The sequence below is a fragment of the Aotus nancymaae genome, unplaced genomic scaffold (assembly GCF_030222135.1).
Source record: "Aotus nancymaae isolate 86718 unplaced genomic scaffold, 86718_ANA_hifiasm-v0.15.2.pri h1tg000007l, whole genome shotgun sequence".
Classification (NCBI taxonomy): Eukaryota; Metazoa; Chordata; class Mammalia; order Primates; family Aotidae; genus Aotus; species Aotus nancymaae.
This window is the reverse complement of record NW_026988418.1, coordinates 57,045,208-57,057,398: the sequence shown is the minus strand read 5'-3', so window position 1 is coordinate 57,057,398 and position 12,191 is coordinate 57,045,208. Positions and strand designations below refer to the sequence as shown.

Below are 12,191 nucleotides of genomic sequence, written 5' to 3'. Positions count from 1 at the left end.
AGGAAGAGAGTTTTGCTTGATGAAGGAAAGAAGGTAATGGTATAGATACTATTCAGTTTTTCCTACCAGAACTACTGAACAATTGTGGAGAAAGTGATGGGGTGATGGGGCACTGAGCATGAAACAGGTTTTTCTTTTTTCCCCTGGGTGACTCAGAGTCATGCCATTTTCCCTCTTAAATCCTTCGGTGGTTCTCCATTGCCTACAGGATATAAACCAGACTCTCGACTTAGCACCAAGGGAGATTCATGACCTGGTCCTGCCTCTGCAGCTTTAGTTCCTGTTGCTGTTCTCCACTTTGCACATGCAGCCTGGGATCACTAAACTACCCTGTGCTCCTGGCTTGTGCCATAATACTGCTTTTCTTTGACCTCCTTTGTACACCTTTGCCCCTTTCTTGAGAATATCATTCTGTCACTTTCCCCTATCACATTTTCCATTAGGCACTTCATACTCATCTTTCCCCACATCCCTAATCCTGGTTCAGTTTTCCTGACTTCCCTCTGTTGGCCCTACTCCTCTCCAGATCAGGTGACCAGGTTTATTTCTTCTACTGCAAGCTGAGCTGACTGCTTTCAGCATTCATTATGCAATGTTGGAATCATCGTTGACTTGACTGCCATCCTTTTTACAAGTTAACCTTAATGAGGAGAACAGGAATGAGTTTTCATTATTGTATTGCCAGCATCTTGCACAGTGCTAGCACATAGCCAGGTGCTAAATAAATATTTTAATTACTTTATCAATATCCTTCCTGTCACAGATGTTATTCATTGTACTGAGTGCTGACAAGAGGGTTCCATCCTTGCCTTTGCAAGTGTCAGGTAGTTGAGGAGCTTCATAAAGCCCCCATCATGTAGCTATCTTTAATACCAGTAGGCAGTATGACCTTAATCCAAGTATTTATGTAATTTTTTCTTCATATGCCTTATAAATATGAAAATAAAATTGCTCAGTTAATAATTTACCCCACTAAAGACATTGAATCCAAGCCTACCTCCAAAGTTGGCATGGCTTCTAATACAGGTTTCTCATTAACCACTTGTGGAACATTAATAAGCTGCATGCTTTCCAAATAGTGCTGGTGCTGCCTTCTCCAATCCAGGATGTCATACATCAAACAGGCAATATTTTCAAAAATATCAGTGCCCAATTTCAGCTACAAGTGAGAGATTTAATGACAATTGGTTATTAGTTTCATAGTTTTGGAATCAGATATATGGTTTCTATCTCTCTTAACAGCTACACCTATCAACTTTATACAGGACAGCAAACCCCTAAATCCCCAAACCACTGAATTCCAGCCATCATGACCCCGTTTATATTCCTGAATGCTTCTTGTCCTTCTTTGTTTACCAAAAGGCTGTTTCCTTTGGAGGGCCATATGGCTGTCTAATGTTTTAAGAGCCTAATTAATGCTTCAACTAAAAGAAATACAACTGAGTCATGAGTTTCAGCAGTGTGGCCTGGATTCTTAGTGTCTCAATTCCTAAAACATGTCAGGTAACTTTAATATCCTCAGCCAATGACAAGCTATAGATGATTTCTTACCTGGCTATGCAAGGAGCACAATGGAAACACTGACTCAGCTTTGTGGATCATCTACCCAAGTACGTTGCATCTAGACAAGTACGTGGGCAATCAGTATTTCTTCTTTTCTTCCAAGCTTCACTTCTTTCCTTTCACCTGTTCTACCTTTAGGGCAAAACACTAAGAAATCCTGATAGACTATTGCTTCTATAGTACCCACAAGTTTTATGAGCTGGCAAGCAAGCTGTAGCTCAGACACCTCGATTACTTGGGCTTTTGTTTCCAGAAGTAGGAAAGCATTGTGATGGCTGGGTCTGTCTGCCTGGAAGCAAAGAAGGATGAAATAGGCTCATTCTATGCCTGAGTTCAAGAAGTAAGGTGGTATGAGATGGTTCGTTGTATGCAGAAGTCCAATGATGTATACAGCTCTGACAGTCACTATGGTGCACCCGGTTGCTGGCTGGCTTCCCATCCCCACACTAAGGCTGAGGCCTCTTCAGTCAAGCTTCAGTCTGGTAATTGCTTGCCCAAATTCTGGCATAGAAATGTTTTTGTTTTTGCTTTGTATTTCTAGGAAATATAGTAAAGCTTTTGCCCAGTGATATTTTAGCTTAACCTAGTTTATTCATGTTAAAATCAAACAGCAAATCACATGCTAAGGATAACAAATTATTTCAGCAAACAGGGTCTTTTTTTTTTTTTTGTCAAAGAGGGTCTTAATTTGAAATGATGCTGATGTCTTCCATGGGCAATTATCATTCCTTGAAGGGCATTTTTTTGATGTAAAGCTTTTGTTACCTTGGTTCAACAGAAATACAGCCTGCTTGTTTGCAGCTAAAGGTTGCAAATGCTTTCCTCCATTCAAAGGGGAAGAGGGCTCCTTGGTTGGATACCATCTTGGATATGAAGCCATTATCAATTTACAGATACAGCTTAAAGTGTGACACTGTATATTTGATCTGCTTCTACTAGGGGTAGATTTATCATTTTCATGCTTATTAAATGATCCTGTTTAAAATGAACTTTGATCTTACCTATTAAATTCAATGGCCTTTTCTTCTAGAATCCAACTTAATGACTGAACTATCTTCAAGACTTTCCTTCCCCCTCGTCCTCAATGCTGAGTGCTTCTCTCACAAACCATATCTTAGAGAGGCATGCATGGGCTTTAAAAGGTTAGTATAGTTGGACCCAGACCATAGCCCTGGTATAAGATGATATTCAATAAATACCTGCAAATTGACGAATAGATCAGTCTGGCAAGCTGGAAAACACAGCCCTAATTGGCTCTGTAGAGACCTGAATGTTTTCATTGTTGACAGTTACCTTCATGGCCCCGCTAGAGACCTTTTACATTAATGTTCCACTTCTGAAGTCAGGAATGTTCTACCATAACTAGACTGGTAATATTTTTCCACATAAAAGAATTTTTCTGAACTTTAATTGCCATTTAAACTCTTCCATTCTGTTTTTTTTTTTTTTTTTAAGTAAAATATAGCCACTACCACTTTCTTTAAAAGGAAGTGATTAAAATCCGGTGAATACGAAATCGTGGACCGTGCAGTAGGAAGCCGAGTGCTAGAAATGGTGCTTGGTCTTTTGAAATTGCCATTGTATACCATAGTGTATACATCTATGTTCTGATGATGCAATGGAGTGTACATGATTTTAGACTCAATGCATTTCAGCTTTATTCCGCCTGTGCCTGGAAAGTAAAAGAAGATACACAGAAGGGAGCCCTAGCTAGAGATGGAGCAAAAGGTGCTTGGCTTGAGGCTGCTTTAGAAGTAGGCTCTTCTGAATGAACTATGGTTCAGGGATTGTAAGGCTGGGATCTCCTGTGCCCTGTTGAACTAAAAATGTATGCAATTTCTTGATAGGGTATGTAGCCAGGGCTGGGCCCAAATGAGAGGAGCAGTGTTTCTCCAAAATTTAAATTTGTGGATGTGGGTTTTATTAACCACAGATTTTACATACTTGGAGAACAGCTGGTCTGTGAAAGACAGAGTAAGAAGCTGGGTTTGAGGTGGGATTTTAGGATCCCAAGGAAATATCCCTCTTCCCCCAATATATGTCCCTCTTTCCCCAATATATGTCCCATTTTTTTAGTATAATCTAGAATTTCAATAAAATAGGATGGAATGTTCATATGTTACTTGGAATGCCAAGATCTCTGGGATAGGGAAACATACTGACCCAAGGCAACGCAAAATAGTAAAGGACAGAGGACAGTGGGTCCTTCTCTGAGCTCAGGTTTAGGAGGTAGGAGAGTGAAAGACAAAGCAGGAAAGCTGAACATATCGAGATAAAGGGGTAGGGAGGGGCAAGAACAAAGGGAGTTTGGAGTCTCCAGTCTTTCCCAGAACTAACTCTACCTTCTATCACAGCTTTTCTACATTAGGTTTCATTTGCCATGAGAAGAACAAGGCTGAGATTCATCAGGATATCAGACTTAAGTGTGGTGTTTCTACATAGTGACATTTAATGCCGTGTGTTGAGTCCTTGTAACTCAAACCAATCTCTCCATTACTACTTATTCAAAGTCCTGCCCATCCTTCAGGGTTCAAGTCTGGCCACCCTCCTCAGTGTTTTCACTTACTTCACTAAATGCACGTCCATCTCAAGGTAACAGAATTGGGGACACTCAGAGTCAGAAGTGTTCATGCCCCATAGGCTACCCTTTGCTGAAGAAAGAGTTCCAGGCTTTGATCTCACTCTTCTTTTAGACAGTCGGATTTTATTTTCTTGTCAGCTACCCACAGTGACTGTGCAGACACCCATCCACCCTCCACACTCCACTTTGCCCAGCCTTTTTCAGAGCACTCACTTGATGTGGTCCTTCTCTAGGACTCTGCTTTCATTTCAGCTCCCTTAATGCTAAAATATATCATCCGGCAGGATATTCAACACTCCCAGGCCCCTGTTAGTTTGGATAAGAACTAGGGTCATCTAGAAAGAAACCTGAGAGATTTTCTGTAACAGAGGGATGCCTGAATACTTTTCACATCTTTGGTAAGTAGTCATTTGACCTTTTTTTTGGTTAAAAATCCATCATGCGTCTGTCATTCACTACTTTTCAAATCATCTCATTTCTTCTTTGTCTGAATTAGTAGGAAACTTAGAATGTGTTTCACGTAACCAAGCACCTAGATATGTGGGCTCTTGACCACTGACTGCTTCTCTGCTTTGCAATTTTAGCCTTGTCTCTCTGCAAGCTCCTCAATAGCAGGGACCAGTAAACACCACGCTTGGGAAATGCCTGATAACTACAGGGACAAGGTCAAGTCATCCTATTAGGATTGACCTTTGCCAAATAGATTAAAAATAAGATTTTGGGGCCAAACACGGTGGCTCATGCCTTAATCCTAGCACTTTGGGAGGTCAAGGCAGGTGGATCACCTGAGGTCAGGAGCTCAAGATCAGCCTGGCCAACATGGCGAAACCCTGTCTCTACTAAAAATACAAAAATTAGCTGGGCATGGTGGCACCTGCCTATAGTCCCAGCTATATGGGAGGCTGAGGCAGAAGAATCACTTGAAACCAAGAGGCGGAGGTTGCAGTGAGATCATACCATTGCACTTCAGCCTGAGTGACAGAGCAAGACTCTGTCTCAAAAAAAAAAAAAGATTTTGAAAATAAAAGCAAGGACTTAGAAAAGCAATGTGTGAACTGAAACATAAAAAGACAGACATGTAATTCAACAAACTATAAAATTTACTATTATAAGATTAATACATATTAAGATTCTAATTACTGTCTAGAACATTGTTAAGTTATAAAACAAAGCCATGTGTCACCACATAAAAGAATCATCATCCTTTTGTTCCTCATCTACTACATCTTATTATTTGTTGTTAATTCACACACTAAAAGCTAATGAATCAGACTATAACCATCATTAAGCATTCAATATTATCATTACCCTGAAGATAAAAGAGCCGAGCTCAAAGCCTTGTAATCAGCGCTCAGTAACTATCTATGTAATGAATAAACGGAGCAAATAGAACCATTGTGTCACATGTTAAAACCGTGCACTCTAACTAATGTGTGTACTAACCATTTTCTCGCCATCTGACCAGTCAGAAGGAAAATCAGCTGCTTTGACCATGTATTCAAGTCGAGCAACATCAAAGAGATTTGTTTCAGGTTTCTCATTATTCAGGACTGGTTCCAAATACTTCCAGAAAGTTTGAAGTTCTTTTATGGTATTTTCTCTCTTCAATTCTTCTTCTTCTAGATCTAATAATAGCAACATATTTATATTACAAAATGAGAGTGTTAAATGTTTTCTCACTTTAAGTGGACATGGTGAGTCATATGCATTGCAAGATATCTTTACAGTACCAGAAAATGTAAATAAAAAAATGTAATTTTGATACATTTTTGAAGTTGGACTATATAATTATGAAATCAGAGAACTTTACTTCTGAGGTTGATATTAAATATGCACTTATCTCATGCTTTCATTTTATAGTTGAGGCCCAGAAAGATTATGGTGAGGTCACAGATTTTGGGAGCTAAATATGTTCAAGATTTCCATCACTCTTAGATTACAGTCTACATAGGACCACTTTTTCTGCCAAATCACTTTTTTAGTCATCTTAGTGTCTGCTACATAACTGATTAGAAATGGAGTTTATCTGGTTCTCCTTCTCATATGGCTAATAACAGAGTGGATCGGGGCCGAGCGTGGTGGCTCACGCCTGTAATCCCAGCACTCTGGGAGGCCAAAGTGGGTGGATCACCTGAGGTCAGGAGTTCAAGAACAGCCTGGCCAACATGGTGAAAGCCCATCTCTACTAAAAATACAAAAAATTAGCCAGGTATGGTGGCATGTGCCTGTAGTCTCAGCTACTTGGGAGGCTGAAGCAGGAGACTCACTGGAACCCAGGAAGTGGAAGTTGCAGTGAGCCAAGTTTGTACCACTGCACTCCAGGCCTGGGAGACAGAGTGAGACTCCATTTCAAAAAAAAAAAAAAAACTCAGAGTGGATCAATATTTTATGGTTAACTTTTGGTTACATTAAATAGCAAGAGGCTTCTCTAGGTATTTGTACTTTTACTGTATAATAATGATGGATTTCCACAAAATTATGCTTAAAACTTTGCATGAAATATTTATGCTTATTACATCTATAATTAAATAGTAGTTTCTACTACTAAGATTTTATTATTCTATTTTAAAGTCTATTTTTCTATTATTTTATTTTTATATATTAAATATTTTTATAGAGAGACTGTGTTTGGAGCTTATGCAGCATTTTCTCACTGGCTTCAATAATAAACCATTTAATGTTATAACTATCCTTTGAGATAATCAGGAATAGCCTGGGTTTGAATCTCAACTTTTTTACTTAACAGCTGCCTATAGACTGAGAGTCCATTTTTGTCTCCCACCCAAGTACTAACCAGGCCCGACCCTGCTTTGCTTCCGAGATCAGACGAGATCGGACGCGTTCAGGGTGGTACAGCCGTAGATGACTGAGAGTCCATTTTTGTAAAGTGGAAACAATAAAACATAATTCCTAGGCTTGTCGTGAAAACCACATGAATCGATGTACTTAACGCCTTTAGCATTGAGCCTAGTCCCAAGACATGTGCCCAATATATGAGAGCATTTAGTATTATCAAGGGTAGCTATTCTTCACTTTGAGCAGCAATTTAAAAATGTAGTGTTATAAAAATTGGGATGTGGCTGTGTAAGATACAAAGCACTGTGCAAATGATATTACTAATAAATAATAATAAAAGCAACAGCATATGGCAGAAAAAAGCTTGGGCATCTGGTAATACAATCTTACACCAAATTCTAGTTCTATTTCCTAAATTATACAGTGGCCTTTTGCTCCCCTTCCACAGAAGTCATCTAGGATAATTTTCTTAGACAAAGACCTCAAGGCTCAAAATGACTGAATGATAGCATGGTTGGAATTTCATCCCACAACTTCCTATCTGAGGCTAGGAAGATATAGCACCCCTGTGATTTCTCACAATAAGCCAATAGCAGAACAGGGCAAGAATCTGAGGCCGTGACCTCCCTTGGGCTACCTGGTGATTGTGGCTTCTGCAAGAACAGATTATGAGCAGTGATTCATTCAGCCCATGCTTTAGGTAAAACTTATCAATCAAATGCTCCAGAGAAAGGTAGTTGGATAACCAAGTCTTCTGACCTGCAATCTGTTTTCTGTGACTTCACAGGGATATAAACATAGGGTATAATTTTAATTTGCAAAATTTACAACACTTGGCTGGTACAAGCAGAGTAAATAGCAAATAAAAATCTTGAAAAGATTTAATAATGTATGAATTGTATGACTACATTTTGGACAGACAATTACATTTGTACTTTAAGGACAGTGAGTAATATTGAAGGACTCAGTAAGTTGTGTAGCAGATTGCATACCTTCAAGCTGAAGAAGAACTTCCTGCTGCTGGTTAACTGCTGCCAAGTGTGTCTGCAGAGGTTCATAATTCTCTGAAGATATTTTAATCACGCTGGTTATAGGAATGCCAAGTTCAGCCATAATTGCTAATAGCTGAGGATTGTTGAAGCCCACAACTATAATGTAATGTTGGGCACCATCATCTGGCTCATCGTCTGTTCAAAATACCATAAAGAAAAGCAGCCATCATTGTAAAAGAGAGCAGGTTGCACTCAGCCAGTTCAATGGCTATATACATTATGCATGCATTCATAATCCCTCTGGCTTGCCAAAAATGATCCAGTTGCTTGGAATGCAGTCATGTTGACTGTTTTTCATTATTGCCCTTCCAGTAAGAAGGCTGTGACTATTTTACAAAATATTAAATCACTTTTGCAAATGAAACATAGGCATACTAGAAGGACAAACATATATGGGGCTTGTGGTCATGGAAAATATGTGCCTGGGTTTTTGTTAAGAGTTTAGCCTGTAACTTTTTGAGTTCTAATCTCTTTTGAGCAACATCTGGCTTTACTCCTGAATTACAAGTAGCTGCAGCTTTGTGGTATTTTATAAGCAGAGGTGTTTACAGGAGAGGGAAATATTGAATATGGACGTGCTCCCTTAAAAAGTATTGTACGCACTTATGCCAATGGGTGTGAATCCTGAGTATGGATTATGTAGCAACTATGCATTTATTGCATTAAAAATTTAAAGTACATCTTGTGTACTTTCCTAACATTTTTCTTCTTCATTTTGCCCTGGTTATACTGTTTTATTAATATTAAAACATGAGTTTATTTTAGAATATGACATTCTGGAGGGTGAGAATAATTGTTATACTTTAATACTGATAGTACACGGTACACAAAAGCATTACATTTCATGAAAGCCCATTAAGATTAATATACAAATAGTGCAATAGAGGCACAACTTTTCATTTTTAAATAATGACTTTTCTTCTTTCACTAAACTAATCAATGTTGATATTGCCCATGGACTTCGTAATATCACTGCTTCCAAGTCCAGCGGATTTAGAGCAGAGACACATGAGGGTAGTTAACTGGGAAAGGATGGGAAAGCCCTCTGCTATCTTATTTAAATATGCATACAACAACCAGAAGCTCATTTGGGTTCAGGGGAAGGCAGGAATGAATGACTTATAGCGGCCTAGGATGAATCATTTTATATTAGTAAACTAAAATGAAAGAAAAATTCTAGTGTCTCTATCTAGGGCGAAATGATGGTGGGAGAATTGGGGTCAGGAGACCATGCACTCTATGTGAGTCACCAAATTAACTAGTCTGATTTTATTACCACTGTGTTTCACTCATGACCATAATCACTTTTTATTTTCCTTTATAATTATGTCTGACTTTCCTATATGTGCCCAACAAGATAGTAAGCTCCTTGGTAGCACAGTCAACTGGCTATCTCAGCCTTTATTTATATGTGTAAATGTGCCTGGTAAGACATATGCATAATAAATATTTGTTTAAGAGAGCCAGGTGTAGTGGGTCATGCCTGTAATCTCAGCACTTCGGGAGGCTGAGGAGGGAGGGTCACTTGAGGCCAGGAGTTCAAGACCACTCTGGGAAACATAGTGAGATCTTATCTCTACAAAATAAATTAATAAGTAAATGAGCAAGGCATGGTTGTGTGCCTGTAGTCCCAGCTACCGGGGAGGCTGAGGTAAAGGATGGCTTGAGCCTGGGAGTTTGAAGTTGTAGTAAGCTATGATCATGCCACTACACTCTAGCCTGAGTGACAGAGGAAGACGCTGTCTCAAGAAAAATTTGCTTCCAAACATAAATGAATTGTAAACAGAAATATTTTTCTCGCAGGGTGTCATGGGAGTCAGTGATTTATGGTTTTGTGAAGAGTGAAAAGGCTGGGAAAGACTAAGCATGGTTATTGGAATGACTTCTCCAATTGCACCACAGGTCATGAGGCAGGAAGTGAAAGGCACTGCCAGCAGCAGTGCCTTACTGACCAATGTAACATTTGGCGTCATTGTCTTCTCCTCTCCGCTTTAACCGGCTAGTCTTCTTCACCGTCGCGCTGGCCTCCGGCTGATCCTTTCCCTTTCCTTTGGCAGGCTTCGCACTTGCAGCCTTCTTCTCCTTGGGAGATTTTGCTTTCCCTTTATCCTTTTCTAACTTCAGTTTGTCTTCTATTACCTGGAATGAGAGAATACTTTTTTCTCCAAATCAAACAGTGAGAAAGCAATGGCTTTTCTACTTGCCTGGTGCATTAATTCTTCATCTCATTCAATCACTCGTGTACTCTTTATTTTTTATGTGTCCATTCTGTAAATCAGGATAATGGAGATTCCAACTTGAGACTAAGTTGTGATAAGGCACATTTATGCATGAGGACTGGCGGGGTGTTTGCGAGAAAGCTGGTTACACAGAGACTTCTAGAAGAAAATCAGTCCTAAGGGAGAGCCAAGTGTGGCCCAAGAAGCCACCCCAGGGGTTTGAAGGCAGGGTGGAAAGATAATTCGGAATATACAATGGTGTCAGGAGTTTAGGTTTATCTTTTAGTCTAACCCTGGGGAGCCTCTGTCTGAGTCTCAGAGAGAGGTGGGGTTGGTTATTAAAAACAAAACAAAAATTAAAAATAAAAAGGGAAACAAAAATGTTTTGCTAACATCTCCTTGATAAAGCATTTCATAGTACAAGCAATATATTGACCAATTTTTTAAAAAAACATTAAAAGATTCTTTGGGAAGCTTAGCATTAACTAAGTATTTTTATTATAATCCTATGGAAAAATGTGCAGACATAACCAATGGCTGCTATTTGATGCCTTCAAAGATGGGGTCAGAATAAAACATCAGTTGGTAAAATGAATTCCTTCCATGATGCTCTGGGGCATGCTTAAATTGCCATGTACCATGTAAAGATTAATTCCTCCCCAACACTCTGCTTTTCTTTCTTTCCAAACAGTTGCCAAAAATGTTATGCAGTATTTCATAATGTAATTACACTTTCAGTTAATGTGTTTACGAATACAAATTAGTTGTACTCATTGAAATGTTGTGGCAGTACTAGATCATAAGGTGGTCCTGCAGAAGATCTGGAATACGTTCATATTGCTCCTATTATTCCTACTCAACAAAATTAAAACAAAACTAATTAAATTATTGCAATGTCTTGGACTCTGATATCTATTCCTGAGGTCATAAAATCCAAATTTGAAAAACTCTATGACATTAGAGATTGGGAGAGAAGATATCTTGTTTTGACACCCAGCTAACAGAATGTAACACAGGAGGGAAGAGGAGTACTTTCCCTACTCCATATGGTTTCTGGATGGTAAGGGCTCCAGAGATCCCAGTTTAGCTTTGGCAGCCAGAGGTGCCCACGGGTTCTAGTATCCATGGCTCTAGGGACAATGAAACTGCCACCTTCCCGTACCTGCTCCTCAGCAGGAAGGGACATCATCAGCAGAGCTTCAAGTGTCACTCACAGCCTGAGGTGGAGGTGGGTACAGACTACGAAATGGCCTCACGATTTCTAGAAAATGAAGAGAATTCCAACGTGGCTAGAGCATATGTAAGTGGTAAAATTAACACCTTAGAAGAGCTAGGGCCAAAGAAGAAAAGATGTTCCTGGAGTGGACGTGGAGGTCCAGGAAAACAGCTCTGTGCTAGACAGAAAAAGGGGGACTGGAAGGAAAGGAGGGCATTGCCAAAGGCAAGCTTGCCAGACTTTACACATGTCTCCCTTAGGCAACTCCCATTGATACAAATGAGGTAATCTTAACAATAGAATTTCAATGAGAACAGAAGTTCTGAAAATATATGGGATGCTGGTATTCATCTACTCATTCATTCATTCAGTGAATATTTTTATGAGATTCAATTGCTGTCCCAGGCTTCCTCAGCAGCAGAGGGAAACATCAGTGGAGGCTGAAGGTGTCAACCACAGCCTGGGCAGGGACAGCAATGAGAGCACAGGTAAGGTACAGAGGAGTGCAAGGGCCCCAGCATTTCTCTCTGCACCAGGTATAAACTGGTGCTAAAATGGGGCTGGGCTCTGCCCCTTGAGCTCACAGCCTATGGGGAATGAAAGAGAAAAAGAAATATAAGCAAACAGATAAAAATGTAACTATAAATTTTAATGACTGCTATGAGAATAAAACCCAGTATAGTCATAGAAACACAATAGAGAACACTTTTATAAGTAGGTGATGAAGGACTCTCTGTGGAAGTGATATTTGAGTAAAGACCTCA

The 12,191-nt window shown here is 39.5% G+C and overlaps 1 protein-coding gene across 1 annotated transcript in view; it reads right to left on the bottom strand.

Moving 5' to 3' along the window:
- The window catches only part of SPAG17 (sperm associated antigen 17), a 253,988-nt gene that overhangs the window by 142,572 nt on the left and 99,225 nt on the right, over nucleotides 1-12,191 (bottom strand). Inside the window, exons 5-8 of the mRNA XM_064372648.1 lie at nucleotides 9,945-10,131; nucleotides 7,933-8,127; nucleotides 5,588-5,769; nucleotides 998-1,159 (exon numbers count right to left, since the gene is read on the bottom strand). Coding sequence (XP_064228718.1) covers nucleotides 998-1,159; nucleotides 5,588-5,769; nucleotides 7,933-8,127; nucleotides 9,945-10,131 — 726 coding nt within the window. The remainder of the gene's footprint in view (nucleotides 1-997; nucleotides 1,160-5,587; nucleotides 5,770-7,932; nucleotides 8,128-9,944; nucleotides 10,132-12,191) is intronic.